This window comes from Panthera pardus, unplaced genomic scaffold (genome assembly GCF_024362965.1).
Source record: "Panthera pardus isolate Hobbes unplaced genomic scaffold, ASM2436296v1 HiC_scaffold_17, whole genome shotgun sequence".
NCBI lineage: Eukaryota > Metazoa > Chordata > Mammalia > Carnivora > Felidae > Panthera > Panthera pardus.
The window spans coordinates 8303247-8331013 of NW_026526732.1; the positions used below are offsets into that span (position 1 = coordinate 8303247).

Sequence of the window (27767 nt, forward strand, 5' to 3'; positions counted from 1 at the left end):
CGCACGCGCAACCCGTGTCTGGGGGAGGTGGGGAAGAATCGTCAGCCGAGCACCTCCTTCCTCCCCAAGTCCCAGAGCCCGACTTCCGTTCTCCTGCGTTCGCGCCCTTCTCATTCGCTCTCTAAATGGGTGAAAATGCTGAGCCCGCCCTCTCCGGCTCCTCACTTCCGGGTCTTTCGCACTTTTCGCTCCCCTCCCTCCCTTCCTTCGCTTCCCGCCCTGCCCCGCGGCCGGGCCGGGGGAGCGGTGTTCCCAGCAGTCTCCGCGGCCTCGCTCAGGCCCGTTCCACGCCGTAGCCACCACCGCTCTTGTGGACGCCACCGGGCGTAGGGACCCGTACGCTGGTTCCCTGCGGTGAGGGTGAAACTCGACGTGCACGCCGCCGCGAAGATGGAGGGGCCTTTATCCGTGTTCGGAGACCGCAGCACCGGGGAGGCGATCCGCTCCCAGAACGGTAAGGGAGAACAAGGCCCGCCGTGGGCCGGCCTCCCGGCCCCATCCCGGCCCTCCCTAGTAGAGCCGGGGCTGCGGGTCTTGCGCTTTCCTCATCTGTGCCGGTAAAGGGCCCAGTCCGGTCTCTGCGGGGCGGGGCGGCAGCGCCCTCTATATTCCCGTAGGGGAGGATTTCCGGAACACCCAGCACGTTTTGGAGAACTGTCCCCGCTGCGTGTGGTTGGCAGTGGATGCCCAGGCCCGGGAGTTGAGAAGCGCTCCCCAGCCTAGAAAACCAGCCGCCCGCATTGACACGTGCTGGTCACGCCCCACATCCTCTTTGGTCCGGGTGCCCTGCGCCTCGTCTCTTCCGATTCTAACCAGGAGGAGCGTGGCTCTCAATCTTTGGACCTCGTTTTTGGGCTATTGAGCCGAAAACGCTAGCTTTAACTGCTGGTTGTACTGATGAACAAATGGCCACAGTCCAGCAAATGGGCCACTGTACCCCACTGGTTATTATGTGCAGTACATGTCAGGTGCCCGGATGTCCAGATCCGAATCTTATCCACCTATCGCCGGCAGGTTTTTATAGTAAAATTGGTTGACGAAATCTCAGTTGAACGTTAGCATAAGTAATACTGAAAGTGAGGTTATTGTAGCAAACACGAGGGATTAAGACATTAGTTGCTGTTTAGTTGAGAGCGTGGACACTTTTGAAATCAGGGATGTTTGCCGATCTTAACCATTTTAAGTAATTTGGATAGATTGGTAGATTTGGAAAATCCAGAGGCTGTTGGGTGTCACCTTCTTTAGGCTGAAATGGTTGTCATTTGGAGCAGTGGGTTTAAAAATTTTTTTTTTTTATTTCTACAGTTATGGCAGCAGCTTCTATTGCCAATATTGTAAAAAGTTCTCTTGGTCCAGTTGGCTTGGATAAAATGTTGGTGGATGATATTGGTGTAAGTACACTTACGTGTTGTGTGTTACTCTAAAGAGAAATGATGGTTCTTAACTATTAATGTGAATTCTCTGTTTTTATCATAATCCTGGTATTGGAAGGTGCAGCAAAGGTGATAATAGGGGTTTGTGTTAATTTAGAGGCTGTCCTGTGTCTGCAAGTGATTGTGTTGTCTCTTTTCTTTCCTGCAAATTTCTTAGGATGTAACCATTACTAATGATGGTGCAACCATCCTGAAGTTACTGGAGGTAGAACATCCGGCAGCTAAAGTTCTTTGTGAGCTGGCTGATCTGCAAGACAAAGAAGTGGGAGATGGAACCACCTCCGTGGTAGGTAGTTGGTTACCTGGTAGGTGGCTAGAGACTAGTTGTTCTCCTAGAATGGACTTTCACAAACTGAAGCTATAAGTGAGTCAAGGGGGAGAAAATTTACTTTGCTTCTGGGATAGACAGAATTCAAAAACCAGTGTGTGTAGTTTGTACAAAGGAGAGAAACTTAAGAGATAATACAGCCCACTCGGTTTAAATGTAGATTTTCAGGGGCGTCCGGGTAGCTCAGTCAGTTAAGCGTCAGACTCTTGATCTCACGGTTCTTGAGATCCCAGCCCCACATCCCACTCTGTGCTGACAGTATGGAGCCTGCTTGGGATTCTCTCTCCCTCTCTCTGCCCACCCCACTTGCACTTTCTCTCTTTCTCAAAATAAATAATGTAAAAATAAATGTGGGTTTTCACAAGTTTCCTGAGTTTTTCAGCCACAACAGTGTTTATACATATGCACAAGGGTTTTTTTTTTAATAGTTTCATTAAAAGTTCTTATGTTTTCACCACCTGAAACTTAGAAGTTCCTAAAAAACTTTCTCTTTATAATTATCTAGGGAAGAAATATTACTGGGTTTAAGAAAAAAAGTGTGTGGGGCGCCTGGATGGCGCAGTCGGTTAAGCGTCCGACTTCAGCCAGGTCACGATCTCGCGGTCCGTGAGTTCGAGCCCCGCGTCAGGCTCTGGGCTGATGGCTCGGAGCCTGGAGCCTGTTTCCGATTCTGTGTCTCCCTCTCTCTCTGCCCCTCCCCCGTTCATGCTCTGTCTCTCTCTGTCCCAAAAATAAATAAAAAAAACGTTGAAAAAAAAAAAAGAAAAAGAAAAAAAGTGTGCATTTTGAATTTCATGGGTTCAAAATGGGAGCGTGAAAAAGTAAATGTGATCAGTAACAATACAAATTTCTGGAAGATCATCAGCACGCTGATGTGGTGTGTTGTGTAGTGTAGAAACAGGATTTAGTGAGGAACAAATAATAATTCACTGTAAAGAGGCAGACCAGTGGTTTGTGGGGAAAATCTTTGTATTTCTAGATTAAACGTTAACTCATGAAAGAATGGGATCTATCTCTTCTGAAATAACGAGAATAGTTTTTGTCTAAATAACTTTACTGTGATTTTAAAAACAAAGTGATAATTTTCCTAGAAGAAGCACAGAATTTTTGGTTTTGTAGTATCTTTAGAAGAATGATTTAAAAAATTTTTTTAATGTTTGTTTTTGAGAGAGGTACAGAGACACAGTGTGAGCAAGGGAGGGGTAGAGAGAGGGAGACAAAGAATCTGAAGCAATCTCCAGGTTCCCAGCTGTCAACACAGAGCCCGGTGCAGGACTGAACTCACAAACTGAGATCACGACCTGAGCCGAAGTTGGATGCTCAACCGACTGATTGAGTTACCCCTAGAAGAATGATTTTTAAGATCGACCAAGTAACAGTCTAAAATAATAGACATCATTTGAATAGTCACACTCTTCACTTGGCTTCTGTCGAGCACTTCCTCTTTAAAGGTAACAGATGTGCAGTTCTCTACCATTGTGTGGCCTGGCTCCTATTTGCTTTGGCCATCTGCATGTAAATAAAACACTGTATAGCTCTCTTTTCTCCAGGTTTCCAATAACCAGTTATTCATCATCGTCACTATTTAACACTAGCTGATCGTTGTTGCAGTGTTGTTTTTACATAGGCGCGTGTTGTCAGACTCTGTCAGAGCAATGAATCTTTTCTCAACAGGTTATTATTGCAGCAGAACTTCTTAAAAATGCCGATGAACTAGTCAAACAGAAGATTCATCCCACGTCAGTTATTAGTGGCTATCGACTTGCTTGCAAGTAAGATTGCGGTCAGGGAAGATTTTACGGTATCTGATGTTATTTGTAAAAAGTCTGTGTTCTGTAAATGTTATTAATGACTAAATTTATTTTGAAAAAGTCACATTTTAGTAGTGATATTTGAGTAAGAAACAGGGCTAGTATTTTTTTTTCCCATTTGACTACCACATTTTCTCCCAATAATAGATTTTGGTGGCTATGCTTATGGGATAGATAAAAATTGCCGTGATCTGACGAGGGAGGACTTACTTGTGTCCTCCTCCTGTATGAAATGGCTGAACAAAAAATTGGTCCCCGTGACGTTTTGCCATTGTGAGAAAACAAAGTTTGAGTAGTGAATTTATAAATGTCTTTTCCTACACACTTCAAACAGGGAAGCTGTGCGATACATCAGTGAAAATCTAATTATTAACACAGATGAACTCGGAAGAGATTGCCTGATCAATGCTGCTAAGACATCGATGTCTTCCAAAATCATCGGAATGTATCCTTGTGATGGTTCGATAAAGTTGAGGCTTTTTAAAGAGTAAGATCTTGCTTTTGTGCCGGGTGATACTGTATTGAAATTGTCTGCTTCCTTCCTTGCTTTCCTAGGGGGAAAGTCAATAGTGTATAATAGTAATAGGAACTGCAGGTAGCAATAAATGGTATTTTAACATTTTGACAGCATAATTAATGTTTTGTTTTTTTGATGAAATGGTTAAAAGGAAGTGCATTTGAATTACCCTGGTTTTGGGGCGCCTGGGTGGCTCAGTCGGTTAAGCGTCCGACTTCGGCTCAGGTCACGATCTCGCGGTATATGAGTTCGAGCCCGGCAATGGGCTCTGTGCTGACTGCTCAGAGCCTGGAGCCTGTTTCGGATTCTGTGTCTCCCTCTCTCTCTCTGACCCTCCCCCGTTCGTGCTCTCTCTCTGTCTCAAAAATAAATAAACGTTAAAAAAAAAAATTTTTTTTTTTAAAAGAATTACCCTGGTTTTTGTGAGCACCCATTATCCATTCTGTGTCTCTTGTTCTCCTTAACTGTTGACTTAGAAATGGTGATTTCTTTGCGAATATGGTAGTAGATGCTGTGCTTGCAGTTAAATACACAGACGTGAGGGGCCAGCCTCGCTATCCTGTGAATTCTGTTAATATCCTGAAAGCGCACGGGAGGAGTCAGACGGAGAGTCTGCTCATCAGTGGCTACGCACTCAACTGTGTGGTGGGATCGCAGGGTAAGCCTCAGGGTTTGGTACTAAGGGTCAAAATTTGCCGTCCGTGGAATACATACCGTACCTCCTTAGGGGAGCGCTCCACGACTTGCACTTAACAGTTCTTCAGTAAAGCCCAAGGGCAGAGGAAATTGTAGATCACTTTTTCAGTTTCGCTTGTGTAACTTAAACTCATAAAGCTTGGGAAAAACGCGAGTTAAAGACCACATAAAGGCCGTAAAAGTTTGTTTCTACGGTTAGATGTTATAAAATCTAAATTTTTGTCTTCGTAGATAACATAATCCAATATTTCTTGTTATTTTTTAATCAGGCTTTAAGAATACCCGTATTTTATAAAACGTGACGTCGTTACAGTTCACAGTTATTTAACGTTACGTTCAATTGCAGGCATGCCCAAGAGAATAGTGAACGCAAAGATTGCTTGCCTAGACTTCAGCCTACAGAAGACAAAAATGAAGCTTGGTGTACAGGTGGTTATTACAGACCCTGAAAAACTGGACCAGATTAGACAGAGGTATGTTCAGAGATTATTTTTGACCTTTGAAAGCGGTGTCTGGAAATGATACTTTCGTTAGAGCCGGTAGCAAGTAAAAAAGGATCCTAAGGAGTGGTGACATCTCCTAGATAACCGCAAGTAATCAATCAGTTGCCAGGTAGCAGAGGATGGTGATTATGCAGCTGGAGTTTTTAAAATGTGGTGTCTCGGAGGACTAGAAAAGTTAGGATTTAAAAAAGTTGTTTTTAATGTGTATTATTTTTGAGCGGAGGGGAGGGGCAGAGAAAGAGGGAGACACAGATTCCGAAGCAGGCTTTAAGCTCTGAGCTGTCCGCACAGACCCTGATGTGGAGCTTGAACTCACAAACCTGAGCCGAACTCAACAATCTATGAAATCATGGCCTGAGCCAAAGATGGACGCTCAACCGAATGAGCCACCCAGACGCCCCCAAGAATTAGGATTTTTGACCAGAGTCAAACTTGCTGGAAGGCTAGAAAATGTGGTGATCTGGTGTTTTAAGATAGACCCGGGGTGATAGAACTTCAACGAAACCTTGTAGAACGTCGGTTTTAGGAGTGACTAATGTTATAGATCTGCCAAGGAATGTACTTCCTCGAGTAGTAGAGTGTGCACTGTGTGTCCCCTGTACGCCAGGCCCCAGGGGACGCTAACGCCGTTCCTGATTGGTTAACGCGCTCCAGAGCTAGACTCTGACCGCTACCCTGGATTTTGACTGCCTGCTTCCACTGGACTGTATCACTCACTCTTTTTTTTGTTGTTTGTTTTTAATGGTTGGTTGGTTTGTTAAAAAGGAAAAAAACAGTAACTGAACCAAACCTACAAGAAGTCTTTGCCAAAAGTCAGTCATGCTTTTTGCCTTTCAGATCTGCCTATGTATTTTTTTTCTTTCTGTAAAGTGTCCTTTCTTCTACCGGTGGCCGATCAGTCCCTCTAGGGTGACTGTTCTCAAGCTGCATATTCAGTTACTAATTCTGGTTCTTTTTAAAGTTTATTTGGAGGCAGAGTGCGCTAGTGGGGGAAGGGCAGAGAGAGAATCTGCTGACAGCACAGAGCCCCACTTGGGTTTCGATCTCAGGAACCGTGAGATCATGACCTGAGCTGAAATCAAGAGTTGGATGCTGAACCGACTGAGCCACCCAGGCGCCCCTGTGTCTCGTCTCCTTGGCAGCTGTGCCCTCCAGTGGAGGACCGTTTGCTAAGGTCACTAGTCGTCTCTAGTGTAAAATTCAGTAGACGCTTTCAACTCACTTGACCTTTCTCGAGCTGGTGACTACTTCCTTCTTGAAACACTGGGAGGTGGGAGGCAGCTCGGTGGTGCTGCCCCGTCTTGTGTTTGTATGTGTGGGCAGCCCCGGGGTCTGCTCTGCTGTCCCCAGAATAAGCCCTCGTCATTCTTGGGACTGCGGGTATTCTTCCCGTGTTGGAGACTTCCAGAATGTGCTGCTCTGAGCTCCAGGCACCTGTGAATGCTTCTTACACATCTCAGTATGTTTAAAACCGAACTTTGGGTGATACCCATAAATCTGCATTTTAGCGATGGGGACCCCTCAGGCAGAAAACTAGGAAATACCTTGGCTCTTTTTACCTAATGCCTTTCTCCCTTCTAATGTATCACCGAGACCTCTTGATTTCTGTCGTCAAATTAAATCTCAGATTCATCTACTTCCTATTTTCTTGCCCCTGTCGAGGGGCAGCTAAGCCGCTCCTCTGGGTTTCACTCTTGGCCCCTCCCAGGCGATTTTCCATACAGCAGCCACGGTGATCTTGTCATTTCCAAGGCAGAGCCTTTTGTAGGCTTCCCATTGCTCTGGGATAGGTTTTTTCCTGTCTTAGTATTTTTTTCCGCTGTGGTCCAGCCACAACTGGAAGAGTCCGTCAGACTCCCCTGCCGGCCCCTAGTAACGTTCTTCCGTCCGCTTCTACTCTCTGCCTGCTTATTTTTTAGCTCAGAGAACAGCTTGCTGTCTTTCCCTCCGAAGTGTGCTCTGCCATGAGTTCCTGTACTTGCTCTTCCCGCCCGTCAGCACAGTTTCTGTGTTTGTGGGACTTGGGCCAGAAGCTCTGAAGGCAGAGTCTGAAGGATATGCTTGGCTTTGCAGCCGCTGCCCATCCTGCGGCCTGCGGCCCAGAGCATTTGTCACGGTTTATAGACAGCTTTGCCTTGGGGTTTGTCTTTGTCTTATTTTTAAAAAAGCTCTTTGAATGACAAGTGAAATAGTTTTAATAATCTATAACATGTTGGCTTTTTTAAATCTGTGTCCCTTCCCCATAGCTTGCTTGTGATTTCTGTCCTGTGCCCTCCTCCTGGCAGCTTCGCCTGATTAACACGGGGGCTTTGGACGCATCTTTTGAAAACCAGACTCTGCTTTCTCGTCCTGCCCCATAACCTGTTAGTTTTTGTTTTACGCCGGGAGTCACTGGCTGAACCTCCCTGTCACCAAGCCGTAAACTGGGACTTCTCTGTTCAGAACATCTGTTCACATCAGATACGCTCCTGTGCCTCCAGTTACTGCTTCCTCGCCTCATTCCTCTATCTTTCCAGTGCAGCGCCCACATTGACATCGGGGCATCCTTTTGAAAACACGGAGAATACTCTTACTTAAAAATGTTAAACTTCGTGGGGTGCCTGGCCGGCTCGGTCAGTAGAGCATGTGACTCTTGATCTCGGGGCTGTGAGTTTAAACCCCACTTTGTGTGTGGAGTCTACTTAAATAAAAATAAATAAATTGGGGTGCTTGGGTAGCACAGTCAGTTGAGCGTCCAACACTTGATTTCAGTTCAGGTCACGATCCCAGGGCTGTGGGATGGAGCTGTGTTGGGCACCACACAGAGCGTGGAACATGCTTAAGATTCTCTCCCTCCCTCTGCCCCTCTCCCCCACTCGTGCATACTCTCTAAATTCATTATTAAAAATAAATAAAAATACTAAATTTCTTAATGGGCCCGAGACCCTTTAACATCTAACTCTACAAAACGTTCATTTTCTGTTCCTACTAGTCATTTTTTTTTTAATTAAAAAACAAAACTTTTTTTTTTTAAGTTCTTTTTTTTTTTTTTTTTTTTTAATTTTTTTCTTAACGTTTATTTATTTTTTTGAGACCGAGAGAGACAGAGTATGAACGGGGGAGGGTCAGAGAGAGAGGGAGACATAGAATCCGAAACAGGCTCCAGCCTCCGAGCTGTTGGCACAGCCCGACGCAGGACTCGAACTCACGGACCACGAGATCACGACCTGAGCCAGACTCGGACGCTCAACCGACTGAGCCACCCAGGCGCCCCAAAAGTTTGTTCATTTTGAGAGACAGAGACAGAGCACGAGTAGGGAAGGGGCAGAGAGAGAGGAGACACAGAATCCAAAGCAGGCTCCAGACTCTGAGCTGTCAGCACGGAGCCGGATGTGTACCTTTTTGAACATTCGAACGCGAGATCATGACCTGAGCCAAAGTCAGATGCTCAACCGACTGAGCCACCCAGGCGCCCCTGTTCCTACTAGTCATTTCTACTCTGGACTCCTCTTGACTCCAGACCTTCGTGCTTTCCTTGCCTCACCTGGCAGGCTGCATGTTGCTTCCCAATCATCTCTGCGTTCCATTGTAGCTAATGCTTTTCCAGAGTATGGTTGACAGTGTTTCCCTGCCAGATCCTTAAAGGCAGGGATGCCATTCCTTGGTTCTCAGGAACTCACATTGGGGTGGGGGAGAACTAAGTGGTAATTTTAATTTCTTGGACTTTTCTGTAGGTTGATTTAAATTTTGGTCACAGAAGGGAAAGGATGTTTGATGTAATTTAATCTGCAGTTATGTTATGTGAAGTATTTAATGGAAATTGGAACTAGATTAACCACACAGAAGATAACTTTGGGTTATTACCCAAATACTTCATCTCTGTAGAGAATCTGATATCACCAAGGAGCGGATCCAGAAGATCCTGGCAACTGGTGCCAACGTTATTCTAACCACCGGTGGAATTGACGACATGTGTCTCAAGTATTTTGTGGAGACAGGTGCTATGGCAGTTCGAAGAGTTTTAAAAAGGGACCTGAAACGCATCGCTAAAGCTTCTGGAGGTAAGTCCTCTGCTCGCTCCCAGCTGCGGCGCGTCACGTTACCGTATATGAGACTGTGTCTCTTTACGTTGAAATGTTATCACTAAGCAGTTGCAGAAGCAGTGGTTTTTTTTTACATCTTACTCCTTTAATGCCTTAGGCTACAAATATGTCTCATAGAGCCATTTTCCACGTTACTGGAAAAGCTCTTGAACTTACTGAATGTGTTGACCTCAGGAGGTCATGGTTCTGTGTTAGGCTGAAAGGACAGTGGTTTACTGATGCCTGTCTGTACGTTGCTCTTACCATAAATGTTTCTGAATTTGGGACAGCATATGAAAGCGTTCATGGGAAAAGTGTTTACAGATCTTTGTCATCATCTTCATAGCGACTGTCTTGTCAACCCTGGCCAATTTGGAAGGAGAAGAAACTTTCGAAGCTTCAATGTTGGGACAAGCAGAAGAGGTGGTACAGGAGAGAATTTGTGATGACGAACTGATCTTGATCAAAAAGTAAGAGCTGCTTTCTCAATTGAGCTGCACGGGTTTTATTAGTAAGGGAACGGATCGCCTTCCCATTGATTTGCTGCTCTAGTCTTTCAGTGATCAGAGCAGTTATACGCGTGGGAGAGAACAATAATAGGCCGTGCGCTACCACGAGATGGAGTAACCATTTCATCTCTTCTGCGCGGTCCAGACACTGCCTCTGTGTCTGGGTGTGAGCAGGATTTCCAGTCGAGGTGCTTACGGTGGGTTTCTTTGTAGACGTCTATGAAAATATATTAAGGATTTCACTTTACTTTTTTAAATAGCACTAAGGCTCGTACGTCTGCATCAGTTATCTTACGTGGGGCGAATGATTTCATGTGCGATGAGATGGAGCGCTCTTTACACGATGCTCTTTGTGTGGTGAAGAGAGTCTTGGAGTCCAAATCTGTGGTTCCTGGCGGAGGTGCTGTAGAAGCGGCGCTTTCCATATACCTCGAAAACTACGCAACCAGCATGGTGAGAACACGTAGAATTGTGCTTTCTTTTCAAGAAGGGCGGGGGGGGCACCATCTTTGGCTTTTTGTGGATGTACCTTCCCTGATGGGGCGCCTGGGTGGCTTGGTCCGTGGAGCGTCAGCATGTAGATTTCAGCTCAGGTCATGATCTCCCGGCTTGTGGAAACGAGTGCTGCCTCGGGCTCTGTGTTGACTCCCGAAGCCGGCTTGGGGTTCTCTCACTCGCTCTGCCCCTCCCCAGGTAGCGCACGCTTTCTCTTTTAAAATAAGATAAACGTTCAAAAGTACACATACTCTTCTCGGTCCTCTGCTGCCGCCGTGGGTTTTAAGACCCTTCGCTGTCTTTCTTCTCAGGGGTCTCGGGAGCAGCTTGCTATTGCGGAGTTTGCAAGGTCTCTTCTTGTTATTCCTAACACACTGGCCGTGAATGCTGCCCAAGACTCCACAGATCTGGTTGCAAAGTTAAGAGCTTTCCATAATGAGGCTCAAGTCAACCCAGAACGCAAAAATCTAAAATGGTAAGCATACAATTTCCCTTTTTCACGGTCATCTGTGTATCGTGTATGGCACTTTAGCTTTGTTTTAAACTGATAAAAGATGATGACTAGTGATTAGCATTGGTGTATTTTAGTTAGCAGCTCAGAGTCCCAGCCTCTCCCTGCTTCTCTGGACAGTCACTACACCTGCACAAAGGTCCCACAGAGGCCAGGGGATTATTTTTGGGTCATCCGTATCTTCTTGAGGAGCCCCTGTTTAAGATACTGAATGATGTGGGGAGCCCAGTATCTACCTAAGCTTTTCTATGACTCGGTACTTATCTTGTTACTTACAGTCAACTACTGTAGTCTTAAGGGATCTATCTATCCTGAGGTCCCTACATTTCCCAAGATTAACATTTGAATGGCGAAGCCATTCATCTCTTAAAGAGATGAGATGGGATAGGTGTGCATTATGTAAGAAATCACTTAATGGTTTTTTGTTTTTGTTTTGTTTTGTTTTTGCAGGATTGGTCTTGATTTGGTCAATGGTAAACCCCGAGACAACAAACAAGCAGGAGTATTTGAACCAACCATAGTGAAAGTTAAGAGTTTGAAATTTGCAACAGAAGCTGCAATTACCATTCTTCGAATTGATGATCTTATCAAATTACACCCGGAAAGCAAAGATGATAAGCATGGAGGTTATGAAGATGCCGTTCACTCGGGAGCCCTTGATGACTGATCTCATTTCTCTTTTATTTATAACAATGTTAGATGCAGTTATCTTGTATCTTGAGTATTACACATTAATAAAAATAACAAGCTGTCAAGCCTTGGGTTCTTATGAAAGATGGTTTCCATCCTCACTTTGGTCCTCTGATTTCACATATTACAATTTAGTACCTTGTTAGCTTAAGAAGAGATGAGGTTTCAGTTTAGTTTCGGCAGGATTCATTAAGCAATTTCATCCTCTCTGAACACACATTGCTATTCCCATCCCACCCCCAATGCATAGGGCAGCCACACCACGATGCCCACCCTTTCGCTCCATTGTGTGTAACAGGGTAACAAGGATCCGACAGCCAGATGCTCCAAGAGGGTGGCCCAAGGCTATCGCCCCTCCTTGAATGTTGACCTAAGGGGGGAAAAATATATACCGTTATCCTGTGGACATAGGGTAAAAAGTTTTGTGGGGTTTATTTAGAACATGTGTGAGGTGGGGAGGGGCCAAGAGGGAGAGAGAAACCCAAGCAGGCTGGGTGTGGAGCCTGACCCTGGGCTTGGTCCCACAACCGTGATTTCATGACCTGAGCCCAAATCAAGTCTGACGCTTAACCTGCTGAAACCACCCAGGTGCCCCAGGGCTAAAAATCGTAAATTATCTTTACCCTTTTAACATTACACCAGTAAACTATCCTGTCAAATTCCACTTTCGTTTTTCCTGTTTAGGTATACTGTTTATACCCCTGTGACATCCACCCTACCTCACTAGTTTAGAAGAGTCAATGCTCTGTTGGTGTTAGAAGTAAACTAATACAGAGTCCAGAGTTTTTGCCTCGGGAAGCAATAAAAGAACTCCCCAGCCCCAGCAGGCACTTACCCAGGATCCACCCACAAGTTAGTTATTGGCCGGTTGGCCAATACCAGGGATACTGTGGAACAACTATACGTGGGTTTTGCTCTTTGCAATCTTAAAGTTGCATTGGGAGAGTTCACTTGTGAGCTATCCCCACGACTGCTTGCTCGGGTTTACCTTCTCTGGGTTTAATCCAAGTTCTTTAACTACTGCAACAGACAGGGCTGCAAAGGCTTCATTGATTTCAAATATGTCCACATCCTCCAGTGACCAACCTGCTTTTGCAACCTGAAGGAAAGATGAATGGAATAGAGGTCTGAACACTCAGGTGGAGCCTTCCTTCATTGTAGATACTCAAAAGAATAGACTGATACTGAAGGATCTCTTCTGGGATGTTCCAGCAGGGGCCTAGTGGTACCACATTTTGCCTCGGTGACACCAGTTCCAAAACATGAAGGATCAAACATCCCTTGGAGATTCTGAAGTTAAAGTTTTGAAGCATTAACGGGTTACACGTAGGTGACGTGATCTAGGGGATTATCAGTTACCCCTAAAAGGCATATGACCCAAATGTTCTCGGCTGCTCTTTGTGGTGGGAAAGTGGACTAGAGGTAGAGCTGCAGGAATATGCTCGCATAAGGCTAGGGAGGAATTCCATTAAAGGGAAAATGAGATCTGATAAGAATAAAAAGGAAAACAAAACCAGGCTCGATCTTGACATTTTGGAGTGGAGAGGATCTGAGCCAAGGTTTACAGAGGACAGAATAACGGAATTACAGGGTGTTGGTCTGGTCCCAAAGAGGTTCGTTCAACCAACAAAGCAAAGAACAGGTGCTAACATTCAGAACTAGACTCACAGCTTGCTTTATTGCCGGAATTGGTCCTGTCCCCATAATGGAAGGCTCCACACCTACTTGTGACCAGGAAACTATCTGTGCTAAAGGTGTAAGCCCTCGACTGTCGGCCTCTGACTTCTTCATAAGAACCACAGCGGCAGCACCATCATTTATTCCTGTAAAATATGAAAGTCTGGAGTTTTGAGATGCTCATTGAGTTACATGCCTGTGTCTACTTTCTGACACGTGAAGACATGTGTTAAATTATTCTTAATACATCTTGGCAAATTCATTGGCTGTAATTCCTATTTACAATGTAATTGGAAATGGTAAGTTTGGTAATATGAATGTGACATAATTGACCACAGAATGTTCTAACTGAGGAAAGCTGGGGGAGGGGAGGTTAAGAAAAGAAACGGAAGAAATAGTCTTCATTTCACGGGAGGTACTGGGAGTTGCTGGTTTTGGAAAAGCACAGAGGTAGTAGATAAATTCTGGGGTTCCCTAATTTGCTTTTTCGCCTGTGTCTAGTGAGGATGTCAGGGAGTCAAATCCATTCTTTCACATATACATTAAGTCAAAAATGTAAACACTTAGTAAGGATCAAATACAGAGAAACTACATTGTCCCTTAAAGCAACTAAAGGTTTTAGGATCATTTGTATACAAAAAAATCATTGAAACGAAGAAGGCATTAAGTTGGTGGGGCCTAGCAGAAGATGGCTTTCCCCCAACTGCCCTTTGGCAAATCTGACCTGAAGCATTAGCTGGGGTGACTGTTCCTGTTCCATCTTTGAGAAAGTAAGGCTTCAAGTTACATATGGCTTCTATGTTGGTCCCATGGCGAGGAAACTCATCTGTTTTCACTTCAGTAAGACCTGAACGAGGAAAATCAATTCCCCAAATTACTACAGAGATGGCAGTTGGCGTGCTAGCAATGGTGGAGTCCTGAGACACGATGCATGAAGATTCATACTTGGAAGGAAGGCTTATCAAAAATCCTTTTATTCCAAGAGGAAAGTACACACTAATAAAAAAGCGTACGTTCGACCATTTTATAAGCACTGTCCTCATGAGACATTTTGAGTGTTTTCCATATGCACGGCCCTTTCTGAGGAGGGCAGTTCCTTGTGCGAAAAGTTAGGGTGTGGGCGTAGGACTTGTCTGGTTACAACCGCCTGGACCCGGGAGCGTCAAAGCCATGAGGCTTGGACATAAGTGACGTCAGTTATGGGGAACGGAACAGTTACCAGTAATAGCCCCTTGACTAGAGCACGCCATAGTAGATAATAGCAAAGTGACCCAAAAAGATCCACCCGCAAGATGTATGATATGTATACAAAAACATACAGGAAATACCGAATGTTCACTTCTGAGGAGAATTAGCCTGTAGGGACAAAAGGTCAGCTGTTGCCTTCTAATAACCATGAGCCAACGCTCCAGTTTCTCACGTGAAACCAGCTGTATCTACAGAACAGTGTGGACACTCTGGCACCGAGAGGCTCCAGTGCTAACACAGCTGCCTATGTTCTTAACCCTCCCACACCCCATAAACATGCCTCCCGCCCCCCGCCCAGCCCCGCCATCTAAGACGTAGCCAAGATCAACCTTTTCTTTGCAACCTGAAAGACACACTTTACAAACATTCCTATATATTATTTTTTGGAGTTTTACTCTTACCTATAAATGGCATGCTGCTGTTTAAACCATTATGATCCAGATACTCACCTTTTCTAGAAGACACAAAAACTGGTATAATCTCTTTGTCAAAATAGCCGGCTTTCTGTGCACTCTCTGTCCTGTTCTGGGACAAAACTGCAAACTTGTCCTGATCTTCTCTACTCACTTGCCATTTTTTGGCTACATTTTCAGCTGTGAAAGAAAAAAATAATAGTAAAGCAAAAGAAACATTTTCAGGAACTGGCTCTCGGTAGCTCAAGTTTTTCACACGTAAACAAGCACGGAGCGCCGAGTACAAGCAGACTCACCGATGGGCTGCGACAGTGTTCTGTGGCCATCTTGCCTCACAGTGGCAATGAATTTGGAAATGTTGCAGTAAATCTTAGAAGCCATTTTCTTTGTTTCCGTCCTTCTCTCTTTTCCCTTCTACATAATTTTAAACTTTCAGAAATTTCCTTTATGCCGATTCACCAACTGTTTTATATTTTTTTTGCCCCACTTACTTTATCATTCTCTCTGAACCATTTGAGAAAAATTTATAATCCTGCCTCTTTATCCCTCAATTTTAATTTCCCTGTATATTTCCCCCAAATGGCCATTTTCTTACATCAACACAGTTATCAAGATCAGGAAATTTAACATTGATACAATACTATGATCTAATTCGTGGTCCAGATTCAAGTTTCACCTATTGTCCCAATGATGTCCTCTGTAGCTAAATTTAGATGCTCAGTTCAGGGATCAACACTGTTACACTTAATAGTGAAACAGCTCCTCAGTTTCTTTTTGTTTGAAATAGTTCCTCATACTATCTTCGTGTTTCTTAACCTGCATTTTTTGAAGAGCAGAGGCCAGTTCTTTTACCGAACGTCTTCCAATTTAGGTTTGATGTTTCCTCAAGACTAGATTAAGATTTTGCAGAAAAGCAGGCATACCACGGACATGATGTTCTCAGTGAATCTTATCAGGATGCCTGTGGTATTAGTTCACCTCAGGTGCCGTTAGCTTTCATCACTTGGTTCAAGCCTCTCTACACGGTAAAGTTACTACTTTTCCGTTTATAACTTATCAGTAATTTATGGGAAGTTATTTTGAGGTTGCGAAAAAATACTTCTTCCTCATCAAATTTCACCTGCTACTTTTCGCATTCGTGATTTTCCAACTCCAACCTTCCTTGTGTACATGTTAACTGGTGTTTTCCTTCCCTCCATGTATCATGCTGACATCAGTATGAACTCAAATATTTTTCCTTCATTTAATAAGTTACATAACCCGTAACTACCATTATTTATTCTGATGTTCAAATTGTTCAAGATTCGGGCAGTGGGCGTCCTCTAAGCTGGTTCCTGAGCCCTTCTGACATGTCCCCGTGTGCTCTAAGCACTTCTTCATTTTTTGTTTTTTGGTAGTTTTATGGTTTTACTAACACAAATACAATGTGCACATAAGCTGTGTGTTCATTTTCTTTGCTGTGCAGCCTGGCATTGGAACTGGGGACTCTGGTGGCCAATAGGACTGCTCTTTCCACAGTGGCTCTGCGGTTCTTAGAGGAGACACTGTGAGCAGTCTCTGCACAGTAAGATTTGTTGCACATCAAGCAGCACCTCAAGCTCCTTGATCTTGTGGCCTAGGAACATCCAGAAGCCAACGGGCAGCATGTGCTTTGTTTTCTTGTTGCTGCCGTAACCAATTCTGGGCATGAACATCTGGCCCTTGAATCTTCTGAGCACCCCATTGTCACTGCCACTGGGTTTCTACCAGTCGCACTTAATTTTAACATACTAGTTTAACTGGTACCAGATGAACTCCTTGGTCACATTCCTGGGTTTCACCAGAGATCTGAGGGCAGCCATGATGCCAAGTAGGGCGCTGCCACCTCCGCAGACAGCGCCGGAGAAAAACTTTATTTTTTTTTTAGCACTTTTGTCCTACCGTGGACGCTTCTCAAAGGAACCTTGGTTCCTTAGTTCTCCTTAGTGGAGAAGGCATTTACAAATAAAGATCCGGGTGTTAGGACTGCTCACTATTCCTGGCATGTCATTGTTCCTGCGCCGGTTCATCAGGAACTTACATACACATACGATTTGCAAATGTATACACACTCATGGCGATACCTTGCATTCTCTGAGTGTAACCTAACACCACCAGCGCACGCTTCGCCCTTTCCCTACGTGGACTCCCTCCTACAATAGTGAGAAGCCTGGCTCCCATTATCCTCAATACAGTCACTCATTTGCTCAAATCTAGAATATACACAAGGTGGTTTCAGAACTTGCTATCCCACACCACTGGGGAGAAAGCAAACCCAATAACTAGAGCTCGATATTTGTTTACAGTTCTTTTTTCTTTGATTAGGTAAAACTTACAGAGAGTGAAATACACAAATCTTAAGTGTAGAGTTCAACGAGTTTTGACAAATGCAGGCAACCGTATCTCCTGAATATGTAATATTTCCATCACCCCAGAGAGTTCTCACATGCCTCTTACCCATCTCCCCCTCCTTGAAGCAAGTAATATTCTGATTTCTGTCACCATAAATGCAACTCAGTGTCTGTTCTCAGCATTGTCATATTGTTGAGGTTATTGCTGTTTGTTCCTTCTTACTGCTGAGTGGTTGTCATGCATTCTCCTGTTGATGGATACCTGAACCATTTCTAGGTCTTGGCTCTTATGAATAAAGCTGCTATGAACTTCTTTGTGCAAAGCTTTTAGTGATCGATGTTTTCATGTGTCTTTAGTAAAGAAACTGCCAAATTTTTTCCAAAGTAGTTGTACCACTTTATGGCTGCAATGTATCAGAGTTCTAGTTGCTTCACATCCTTGCCAACATCCAGTCATTTTAATCTTGATCATTCTGGGGGTGTAGAACAGCATCTTATTGTGGCTTTAATTTGCATTCCCTGAAGTAATGATGAATACTTTTTTTGCACTGACTGGCCATTCATCTATCTTCCTTTGTGAAATTTGTGCCTAATCTTTAGCTCATTTTTCTTTCTTTAAATTTTATTTATTTATTTTGAGAGAGAGAGAGAGAGAGAGAGAGAGAGAGAGAGAGAGAGAAGGGGAGGAGCAGAGAGAGAGAGAGAATCCCAAGCAGGTTCCACACTGTCAGCACAGAGCGCCATGCGGGGATTGAACCCACAAACCATGAGATCATGACCCAAGCTGAAATCAAGAGTTGGAAGCTTAACCGACTGAGCCACCCAGGCGCCCCGTTAGCTCATTTTTCAATTGGTTGTCTTTTTATTATTATTATAGGAATTCTTATATGTATCATGAATATTTTCTCCTAATTGGTGACTTACTTTCTTAATAGTGCCTTCGGTGATGGTAAGTTTTAATTTTTGAAATCTAATTCATCTAATTTATCTTCTAAGTTTATTGCCTTCTGAGTCTTGTCCTACCCCCAGGTTTACAAGCTATTCTATGTTGACTTCTTTGGTTTTTATCTTTAGATCCGTGATTCATCTCAAATGAGTATCTGTTTACAGTGTGAGGTAGGAGCTGAGGGTCATCTTTTCCCAGTTGCTTGTGGACCCTCTTGTTCCCGCGCCGCTCATTGTAAAGGTTTTCCTCTTTTTCTTCCCAAATCTGTCACAAAATTTGGGAAATTTGTGGAAAATTTGGGAAACTATTGTTTCTTCAATAATGTTTCTGCCTCCGTTCTCTTTCTTCCAAGATTCCTATTCCGTGCATGTGAGTCCAGTTTACTTTGTTCCACAGATCCCTGAGGCTCTATTCATTCTTTTCTCAATCTTTTTCTCTGTGTTCTTCAGGTTGTATGTATTACTCTATCCTTAAATTCGCTGACCCTCTCTTCCGTCTCCAGTTTTCCATTAGGCTATCCGGTGGGTTTCTCATTTCAGAGTGTGGGCTTCACAGTTCTAATTGTCATCTACTTCTTTGTGCATGTTTTCCCTTCTACTGCTAAGGTTTCCCTTACATGTTCCTCAGTCGTGTTTTCCTTTATGCCCGTAAACCCAGGTAAAACAGCACCTTTAAAATCCTTGTCTGCTGATTCCAGTATCTATTATTGTAGGGATCAGATTCTATTGACCGTTTTTTCTATTGTTATGGGCTAACATTTTCCTATTTCTGTGAATGCCTAGAAATTTCTTATTGCATGCTGGACATTACAGTCGCTATACTGTTGAACATGTGCATTTTATGATCTTTAAGCAAGGGTATTGAGTATCATTCCCATTAACATGCTGGCAGATCACACGGGTCCTTTTGAAGCTTGATTTTTAAGCTTATTAGTTTGGGTCTAGAGTAGTCCTTACTCTGGGGCTAGAGCCCTACCCTAAACTTTGACCTTTCTGAGATGTCAAGGGAGTGTCCAGGGGGTTCAGTAAAGTTTCTGCTCTGGCTGGTCCGAACTCCTGAGTCTCCCAGTTCACAACTCTCTAGCAGCTGTTTCCAGCAGGTGTTGCCCTGCACACATACATCTGAGTATTTGACCAAAGTGTTGAGGAGACCCTTATGGAGACTTCTGGGGCTCCTTTTCTAGCTCCCTTCTCTCTAGTACTCTGCCCCACAAAATCTAGCCATCTCAGCAGCACCAAACTCTGACTTCTGCCTCCCTAGTTCAATGGCCACTATTCCTCCAGGTAGAAAGTCAGGGACAGTGGGGTTTTCCCTTCTTTCAAGAATCTCAGTCTTGTGACAGACTGCAGCCAAAGTAGGAGGTGGCACTGGTGTGGGCATTGGCACCACGGCTGGCTGCAGGGTGGGTGAGTCCCCTGCTCTCGTCTAGGGGAGTCCTAGAGCAGCCCTTCAGGGAGAGGACCCCAGAGGCAGGGCAAGAAACTGCCTTGGGGAGAAAGCAAGGTGCTCCTGGTAACCCACCCCTCCCTCGTCATAGGATCACGCAGGGCAGAAAGAAGGTGCCACGATGCCCTGACAGGAATCTTCAAAAATCCATCTGAACTATTTGGGATGATGCCCAAACTTGGGATCTATCACCTTCCCTGGTCTGTGCTAGCCAAGTTCCCGACGGGGGCACATTGAGAACATTCGGCAGGCCATGCCTCTAAGACATGCCTCAATCTTGATCTACTGTGAAGGCTCGGTGTGGATCTGAGAGCTCCGGATCCTGGTCCATACCAAGTTGGTAGAGCCATTCCAAGCCCAGGTGAACTTCCTTCCTGTACCTTGTCTTTGGGGAACTCAAGCACCAGAGGGAGAGGAACAACATGTTCCTCTACATAAATCTAGAAGGGAGGGTTTCCCCAGGCTGAGGGAGGAAAGAGCTGACAGGCATCAGATGAAGGCTCCATGGGGAAGGCCCCTGGTGCTGCCCTGTGTGGAAGGAATACATCTACCCCTGTTAGAACAAGCCATCAGGGAGTGGTACCAGCAAGGAAGGGACAGCAGCCAGTAGGAAATGGCAGTTCCTGGCAACTGCCCCTACCCCCCACCTACTGCTGGGGCCGACCGCACTGGAAATGCCTGAGCCACTGTGGACAAGATGCAGGACCTTTCCCAGAGTGACAGTATTTATCTAAAACTGGAGAGAAGGGGGAGGATTTGTTTCCAAACAATTTGGATTGTTCCCAACACCATCCCTGCCAGGAGCTTGCAAGAGGCTGATGTGTGGAGCAATGGGGGCTGAGCCCCAAGTGGTAATACAGAAGGTTCTGGAAGGTCCTCATGAAAAAAGGCCAAAATTAGGAAGAAAAAAAAAGAATCTCAGTCTTACATGATTGTTGGCTAATATTTGAAAACAGCTGCTTAATATGTTTTGACCAGTTTTCTATTTGTCTATATTAGGAGGTCTAGTCTTTACTAATGCCTACATCATGGCCTGAGACTTTTTCTCTTTTTTTTGTTTTTTTAAGCAAAAGGAATTTATTTTACATAATTCTGGAGAATAGAAGGCCAAGATGAAGATGTCGACAGGTTTGTTTTCCCCTGAGGCCTCTCTCCTTGGCCACCTTCTCGCTGTATCCTCACATGGTCTTTCTTCTATGCTGCCATCGCTAGTATTTCTTCCTCTTCTTATAAGGATGCCAGTTTGACTGGATCAGGGACCACGATAAAGGCCTCATTTTAACTTGATTACTTCTTAAAAGGCCCCAACTCCCAAACACAGTCACATTCTGAGGTCCTGGGGGTTAGGGCTTCAACATAGGAGTTTTGGGAGGTCACAATTCAGCCCGGAACACCTCAGACAAGGCTTGACAGCCTCTGGTGATGTTGACACAGCTGGAATATCACACTTGGAGAAATCCCGGCCTGGACACTATGATAACACCCTGTTAGGGAACACAGCCTCCCGCAGTCTGGCCACACTCTCCAGCCTTCCCCGCTGCCGCCCTCGCTTGCAGTGACAAGATGCCTCAGCTTCTCTCTGCTCCCCACGTCTCCACGCCCCTCCCTCCTTGCCTTTATACACACTGTTCCCTCTGCTTAGAATCTGGCTCTTTCCCCCACTTTCTCACGACTAAAGACAGCAGTTCTGTTGACCTTCCAGTTGCCTGGCCAGTAAACCTGAACCGCAGATGCCTAATGAAAACCAGGTCATATGGTGCAGAGAGTACGGTGTAAGGTGCCAGGAGTACCTGCTCACCTCTGATCCCACCTCTGCCACGAAACCACCGTTTGGGGCCCTGGTCTGTTCATACGGTGAAATGGGAGGCTGATCAGAGCTCTGAAGTCCCACCCACCTGTAACATCCCGCCATAATCAAGGAGTCGCAGAGGAGAGACAGGCTATTTCCTCAGTTGGGCTCACCCGAGTGGAACTATCCCTGCCATCAGTGATACAAAATGATGAGGACATGGTCCCTGACCTTAAAGAGGAAAGCACCTGCAGAGCTGATTATGACATGACCTTTTGGACACCTTTTTACAGTTAGTCTGTCTTCAGCTGCGTCTGCCTTACCCGTAACGCCCATATGGTAGTTGTGAAATGCATCGGTAAGCCCGTCACAGAGTATACTGTCCATCAGTGGCATTTCCCCCATCTTGACTCCTGCCCTCAAATGAACCAAGTGAGGAGCCTGGAAACAAGAAATACAAGTGGATTTAGGATTGGCTGTAACTAGTCCTCTCCTTAGGATCCCACTCAAAACTATCCAGTGGCTCCCCAGTCTTCGCCTAGTCCCCCCTGTGATCCTTCTCCCCAGTCGGCCCATCCTCCTCCCCACCCAGGGCCTGAAGACCCCTGGAATCAGCACACAATTCTATCTTACCCACTCTTGAGGAGCTGTTACTCTCCTACCTACCTATTTCCATTTACCACCAAATCTATCCATTCTGTGTCCTGTGTCCTTAAAAACTCCATTTAGCCTTTCCAAAGAGGCAACTAGTTATCTGGGTTTTTTAATTTTTTTTTAATGTTTATTTATTTCTGAGACAGAGAGAGACAGAGCATGAGTGGGGAAGGGGCAGAGAGAGAGGGAGACACAGAATCCAAAGCAGACAACTAGTTATCTGTTAAATGAGGAGCTAATCTAACGGCATAAGTGATCACGCTGTGTGTTACTTATTTTGATACAAGACATAATGCCTATAGTCAGAACAATCAGGAGGCCTAATTAATGGGGAGAGCTTTCTGGGTGTGGGTCCTCTTAACTCCTACCAACTCAATAGCAGCTAAAATAGAATGGAAAAACTTGGGAGTCAGAAAATTGATATTTGAATCCTGGCTCTGGGCCTCAGTTTCCTGACCTGTGGATTGGGAATGATACCATCTACCCTATAAGGGCTGTTGTGACTATATGTATAAAAGCTACAAACCTTGTAAAGTACTACACAGATATTAGCATGGTCCCCTCAGAATCACTCTGATCATGTTCACTACCTTCAACTTACCTCCTCCTGGGCTGATTTGGCCCTGTCTAGGGGATCCCCAGGTCAGACCCTGAACTGCCTGTAGGAAGCTGGTGATATACTTTTTCCTTTTCACTCCCATGCCAATTTGAGGGATGGGCCTTGGGGAAAGAAATTCTGCCAAGCAAACCTATTTGAGAAGGGTACCACTCAGTGGTCCTCTTTTCCACATGTGATGTCTCCAAACGGTCAACAAAATTTAGTCCCTTGGTCCCTGGGGTCCTTCTTGTCAAGCACAGGACAATAAGTGCAAACATCTGTTTGTTACGTTTCCATACAATGAGAAAGAAATTTAAGACCAAGGATATCAACCAACTAATGTAACAGGTTAAATTCGGGACACATTTTATGCTTTGGTAACATTTTAGGAAAAAAAAAAAAAAAAATGAATTCTGTTCCAGTCACACTGGTTGACAGGATTTTTCTACAACCTGGATTTCTCCCCCAACTTGGAAGAATAATTAACATCCACATAGGGATCAAGGTTGAATCCATTTTTACTTTGTTTACTCTTTGGTCTCAGCTCTGCTATGCATCAGGTTACTCTGCTATGGCAAAATAAGTTTATTAGCGAGCGGTCAGCAAGAGTTGTTTCTTCAGAGGCCTCACCTTGCTCATGCTTTCCATGCCTCCTGCAACCACAATATTAGAGTCTCCTGTCCCTATTGACTGGGCTGCAAGGCATACGGCTTTGAGGCCTGACCCACAGACCATCTGGCAGCTCCACGCTGGAACAGAGTAAGGGATTCCTGCACCCATGCTGGCTTGTCGAACGGGATTCTGCCCACAACCTGGAAGAGGGAACACAGAGACTTCTCAGCAATCACAGAGAAACAAAATGTTTCACTGGGCTCCTGTCACTTCCCAGCCAAGCTGAACCAAGCCACACTCCCAGCCAGACAGAAAAAGGCCTGCATACACTCTATCCTTGCCACAACGTAGCTCTTGACTATGAATTAGCTTGTGCTGTTCTATATTTTAGGGATATAAGTTTCCTCTTCCACAAGGAAACGATTAATACCTTAAGAAGGAAACATGCTTCTTGATCTTTCAACAGGGTCTGAATAAGCACACATTCCCTTATTTTTTTAAAAAAAGTTTATTTATTTGAGAGAGACAGAGACAGTGTGAGTGGGGGGTGGGCAGGGGGAGAGAGAGAGAGAGAGAGAGAGAGAAGAGAGAGAGAGAGAGAGAGAGAGAGAGAGAATGAATCCCAAGCAGGCTCTGCACTGTTGGCACAAAGCTGGAGTCAGGGCTCGATCTCACAAACTATGAGATCATGACCTGAGCCGAAATCAAGAGTCGGATGCTTAACTGACTGGGGAGCCACCCAGGTGCCCCAGCACACACTCCCTCATAAACACAGGGCAGAACTTGGGCATCATCCATGTTTCCAACTAGGGCCATGTGCTTCCATGATCATGGCTTCAAGACACCTGGCACAGTAAGAGGGTTTCTTAAAGAGGAAAACCTCTGATAAGAAGTATTTCTTTCTTTGCTTGATATTCATCACACATGGTTAACTGGTTATGTAACAAGACATGTGCAAAATCAGAACTGACAAATACCCTTGCATAATTCAACTGTGGGAACTGTTCCTTCAGGGAACCGAAAGAAATACATCACATACATAAAGTAGCACAGAAGTGAATGGAGTTGAGGGGTGCCTGGGTGGCTCAGTCGGCTAAGCGTCCGACTTCAGCTCAGGTCACGATCTCGCAGTTCGTGGGTTCGAGCCCCGCGTCGGGCTCTGTGCTGACAGCTCAGAACCTGGAGCCTGTTTCAGATTCTGTGTCTCCCTCTCTCTCTGACCCTCCCCCGATCATGCTCTATCTCTCTCTGTCTCAAAAATAAATAAACGTTAAAAAAAAAAAAATTAAAAAAAAAAAAAGGAAGGGAATGGAGTTGAAAGTTTCAAATATTCTCAGTACCCAGTGCCTATTACCAAAGGATCAATGTTTGTACAGTGGTCACTCTATTGCAAATTTCAGATAGACCCATACCTTGCACCTTTCCTCAGTGAGTTTATTGGAAAAAACTCACCAATAGCTCATGGACAAAAATTTAGAGATTATATTCATCACAATGCTCTTTCTCTGGGATTAGACTGGTAGCCTTGAAACTAAAAACATATATAGGAAAAATTGTTCAAATGACAGAATCAAAATACCTCTAAATTGAACTCAGCATACTAGTTAATAAAGAAGAAAATATTATTTGAAGCTCCTGCTTTTTAAGCTACAGTGAGTTACAAATGCATTTAAGTAAATGATTCCTTCATAAAGATGTTATGTGTTTATCCATAACCTCCATCTTCAAGGTAAGAAATGAGCGCAGGGCGCCTGGGTGGCTCAGTCGGTTAAGTGTCCAACTTTGGCTCAGGTCATGATCTCACAGTAAGTTTGAGCCCTCTGTCATGCTCTGTGCTGACAGCTCAGAACCTGCAGCCTGCTTTGGATCTTGTGTTTCCCTCTCTCTGCCCCTCCCTGCTCACGTTCTGTCTCTCAAAAATGAATAAAAACGTTAAAAAATGTAAAAAAAAAAAAAGGTAAGAAATGAGTGCTAAACATAATTAATAGTCTAGCAGTTAGCAGAACGTGAGCTTCATGAGAATGAGGATTTCTATCTGATATGAACACTGCTTATCCCTAGCTGAAAAAAAATAGTGCCCAGTGCACAGCAGGTGATCAGCTAAACATTTTTATAGGGTTATGGAGGGTGTCTAGGCTTAAGAAGTAGGACAGATGAAGGTTCGAATGCTAGCTCCATCTCCAACTGTGCCTGTGGATAAGTGACTTGACCTTTCAAAATCTCATTCACTCATTTCGAAAATGGAGAGAATACGATTCAACAGACTTACTGACGGGATTAAATAAAGCAATGAAAGCAGTAAGCACAGTGCTTTAAAGGCCCAGCACTCAGCAGGCCCTTGATAAACATCGCTATTCTTTGTATTTTAATTTGCAAAGATACTATAGAAAAGAAGCGTGGAGGGGCGCCTGGGTGGCTCAGTCGGTTAAGCGTCCGACTTCAGCTCAGGTCACCATCTCACGGTCCACGAGTTCGAGCCCCGCGTGGGACTCTGGGCTGATGGCTCAGAGCCTGGAGCCTGCTTCCAATTCTGTGTCTCCCTCTCTCTCTGCCCCTCCCCCGTTCATGCTCTGTCTCTCTCTGTCTCAAAAATAAATGTTAAAAAAAATTTAAAAGAAAAAAAAAAGAAAGAAAAGAAGCGTGGAAGACAGAACAGAGAAACCAACATGGAGTACCGTGTGGCAACTGAATTAAGTCTGAATCGTGGGTCTGGGAAGGAAGGAGGATGTGGGCTGAAGGCTGCCAGTCTGAGAGTGTTACCTATTTTAAAGCCCTTGGAGAGTCAAGGGAAAGTGGTAGGCCCGCAGGGACAATTTCAGAAAGGAGAATTAGGAAGAGGAAATACAAAACTACAAAGTAAGAAACACCAAAAAAAAAAGAAAAAGAAAAAGAAAAGGGCCAGGTCTCAGACAGGGTAAGGACAAAAGTTGGCTGTTAAGTGAGCATTACCAGTTACCACTAGCGATAATTGGAATTTATGCTACCGAGTGAACATGAATCTAGTTATTAATAAGTAGGAATGGTCAGTGATCACCAGTCCGTAGACAGTGGGAACCAGAAGGGAGACAGGAGCACTCTGGTGACTCACCTATCCCCAGGGAGTGAGACCCCCCAGCGCCCCCACCCGTGCGGAGCAGGAAGTGCAACCTACCTGGCCAGCTTGGAAGGGAGCCTACCGCGGGGCGCAAGGCCCTTACCTCTGCCCTATCCCCAGCAGGTAGCACAGTGCGAGACACAAAGGAGGAAATCACACTTTTGTACTGAATGTGTACATTTCTGGGGACTACGGGGGGCCGTGCATACTCTCGGATGCTGCGTGAGGCTGGCCCTGGGTCTACAGAATGAAAAAGGGGGACGGTGGTCTAGTCTAGGCTCATCCGGACACGCAGATGAAAGTCGAGGAGTGTTAAACTGGAAGGGGCTTTGCCAGAGGGCCGACAGGAAGAATTCCCACAGCGGGAACGCTGTGGGCACATCTCTGCAGTGAAGAACTTCAGCTTCGGGAGCGGGGATGGGAGGATGTGTTGATGGGCTGCTTCCAATAAACCTGACCTCAGCCGGGGTCTCTGAGGAGTTACCTGCTGTCAAAACGTGTCCAAATATGACCTCTGACACCTCTTCGGGAGCCACAGCGGCCCTCTTCAGGACTTCTTTGATGACCGTTGTGCCCAGGTCGTGGACAGGGACGGTGGACAAGGCACCATTGAAGGAGCCTAGGGCAGAAGGGCAGGAGGGGGCGATGAGCAGGGCGTCCAGCGCGGCTCGTGAGGGTACAGAGCGGAGCGTGTGTGACTCTCACCCAGGCGAGACTCGCGCGGAACGCTGCCAGAGCATCGGGAAGCCGCGGACGCGCGGGAAGCCTGCGCATCCACTTCCCACGCGCTGGCAGATGGGCGCGGCCCACGCTTCCCTAACAAAAGGGGTCGACGGTCCCACGCGCCCAAGGGCTTTGAAATGTCTACAGCGCTAAGCGCGGGACGGCAATTCTCACTCAACCTCCATTCACCGCCGCGACCCTGCTCTGACCACCCGTCAACCCCGCCCCTGTGGCCACAGGGCTGACATGGCTCCTCCTGGAGCTGGCCAATCAGAGGACTCGAGAGAGAGCGCCCACCCTCGCCATCCAATGGGAGAGTCAGGCGGCACGGTGGTTCTACCCGGAGATCCAATCAGAGCACGCGAAGAGGAGTGGGCATCACCTGGCGAGGACGGGGCGGGGCTGCGGGGTGGTCGGCCAGGAAGGGCGAGGTGCAAAGTCCAGGGTGTCCCAGGGTGTCCCAGGGGCCCCGGAGTCCCCGCGGCTTAGCCGCCGCCGGCCACTTACCTATAACGGTCCGCGCCGCCGAGACGATCACCACGGGGTCGGAACCTGCACTCATCGTGCCGCACCACAACCTCTCGTGCTGCTGAGGGCCCGGAGCTGCAGGCGAGTGAGGCAAAGCCTTGCTCGGCCGCTGACAG

At 45.6% G+C, this 27767-nt stretch overlaps 2 protein-coding genes and 2 non-coding genes across 4 annotated transcripts; 3 read left to right on the forward strand and 1 right to left on the reverse strand.

Annotated features, from left to right (window-relative positions):
- Nucleotides 1-219: 219 nt before the first annotated feature.
- TCP1 (t-complex 1) lies at nt 220-11619 on the forward strand. The gene is made up of 12 exons (XM_019412704.2): nt 220-454; nt 1306-1391; nt 1591-1719; nt 3436-3533; nt 3907-4017; nt 4566-4747; nt 5132-5258; nt 9153-9328; nt 9696-9819; nt 10119-10311; nt 10665-10828; nt 11315-11619. The coding sequence occupies exons 1-12, from the start codon at nt 391-393 to the stop codon at nt 11529-11531; spliced, it is 1671 nt and encodes a 556-aa protein (XP_019268249.1). The 5' UTR covers nt 220-390; the 3' UTR covers nt 11532-11619.
- On the forward strand, nt 3683-3822 carry LOC128777913 (small nucleolar RNA SNORA29). Its single transcript, XR_008423217.1, has one exon. It is a non-coding gene; the product is annotated as a small nucleolar RNA SNORA29 (small nucleolar RNA).
- On the forward strand, nt 9878-10009 carry LOC128777910 (small nucleolar RNA SNORA20). The gene has a single exon (XR_008423214.1). It is a non-coding gene; the product is annotated as a small nucleolar RNA SNORA20 (small nucleolar RNA).
- On the reverse strand, nt 11525-27767 carry ACAT2 (acetyl-CoA acetyltransferase 2). Its single transcript, XM_019412706.2, has 9 exons — nt 27631-27767; nt 26885-27019; nt 23325-23506; nt 21766-21883; nt 14929-15072; nt 13956-14078; nt 13223-13377; nt 12543-12653; nt 11525-11924 (listed from the first exon to the last, which is right to left on the reverse strand). Exons 1-9 carry the CDS (start codon nt 27683-27685, stop codon nt 11754-11756), a joined length of 1194 nt encoding a protein of 397 aa, XP_019268251.1. The 5' UTR covers nt 27686-27767; the 3' UTR covers nt 11525-11753.

Bases quoted from the DNA above. Each gene is read 5' to 3' on its own strand.
- TCP1 (XM_019412704.2), top strand. From the start codon at position 391: ATGGAGGGGCCTTTATCCGTGTTCGGAGACCGCAGCACCGGGGAGGCG. The intron at 455-1,305 runs GTAAGGGAGAAC...TTATTTCTACAG, and splicing joins GGCGATCCGCTCCCAGAACG to TTATGGCAGCAGCTTCTATT. The intron at 1,392-1,590 runs GTAAGTACACTT...CAAATTTCTTAG, and splicing joins TGTTGGTGGATGATATTGGT to GATGTAACCATTACTAATGA.
- ACAT2 (XM_019412706.2), bottom strand. From the start codon at position 27,685: ATGAGTGCAGGTTCCGACCCCGTGGTGATCGTCTCGGCGGCGCGGACC. The intron at 14,079-14,928 runs GTGAGTATCTGG...TTCCTCGTTCAG, and splicing joins TTTTGTGTCTTCTAGAAAAG to GTCTTACTGAAGTGAAAACA. The intron at 13,378-13,955 runs GTCAGATTTGCC...CATATTTTACAG, and splicing joins CACCCCAGCTAATGCTTCAG to GAATAAATGATGGTGCTGCC.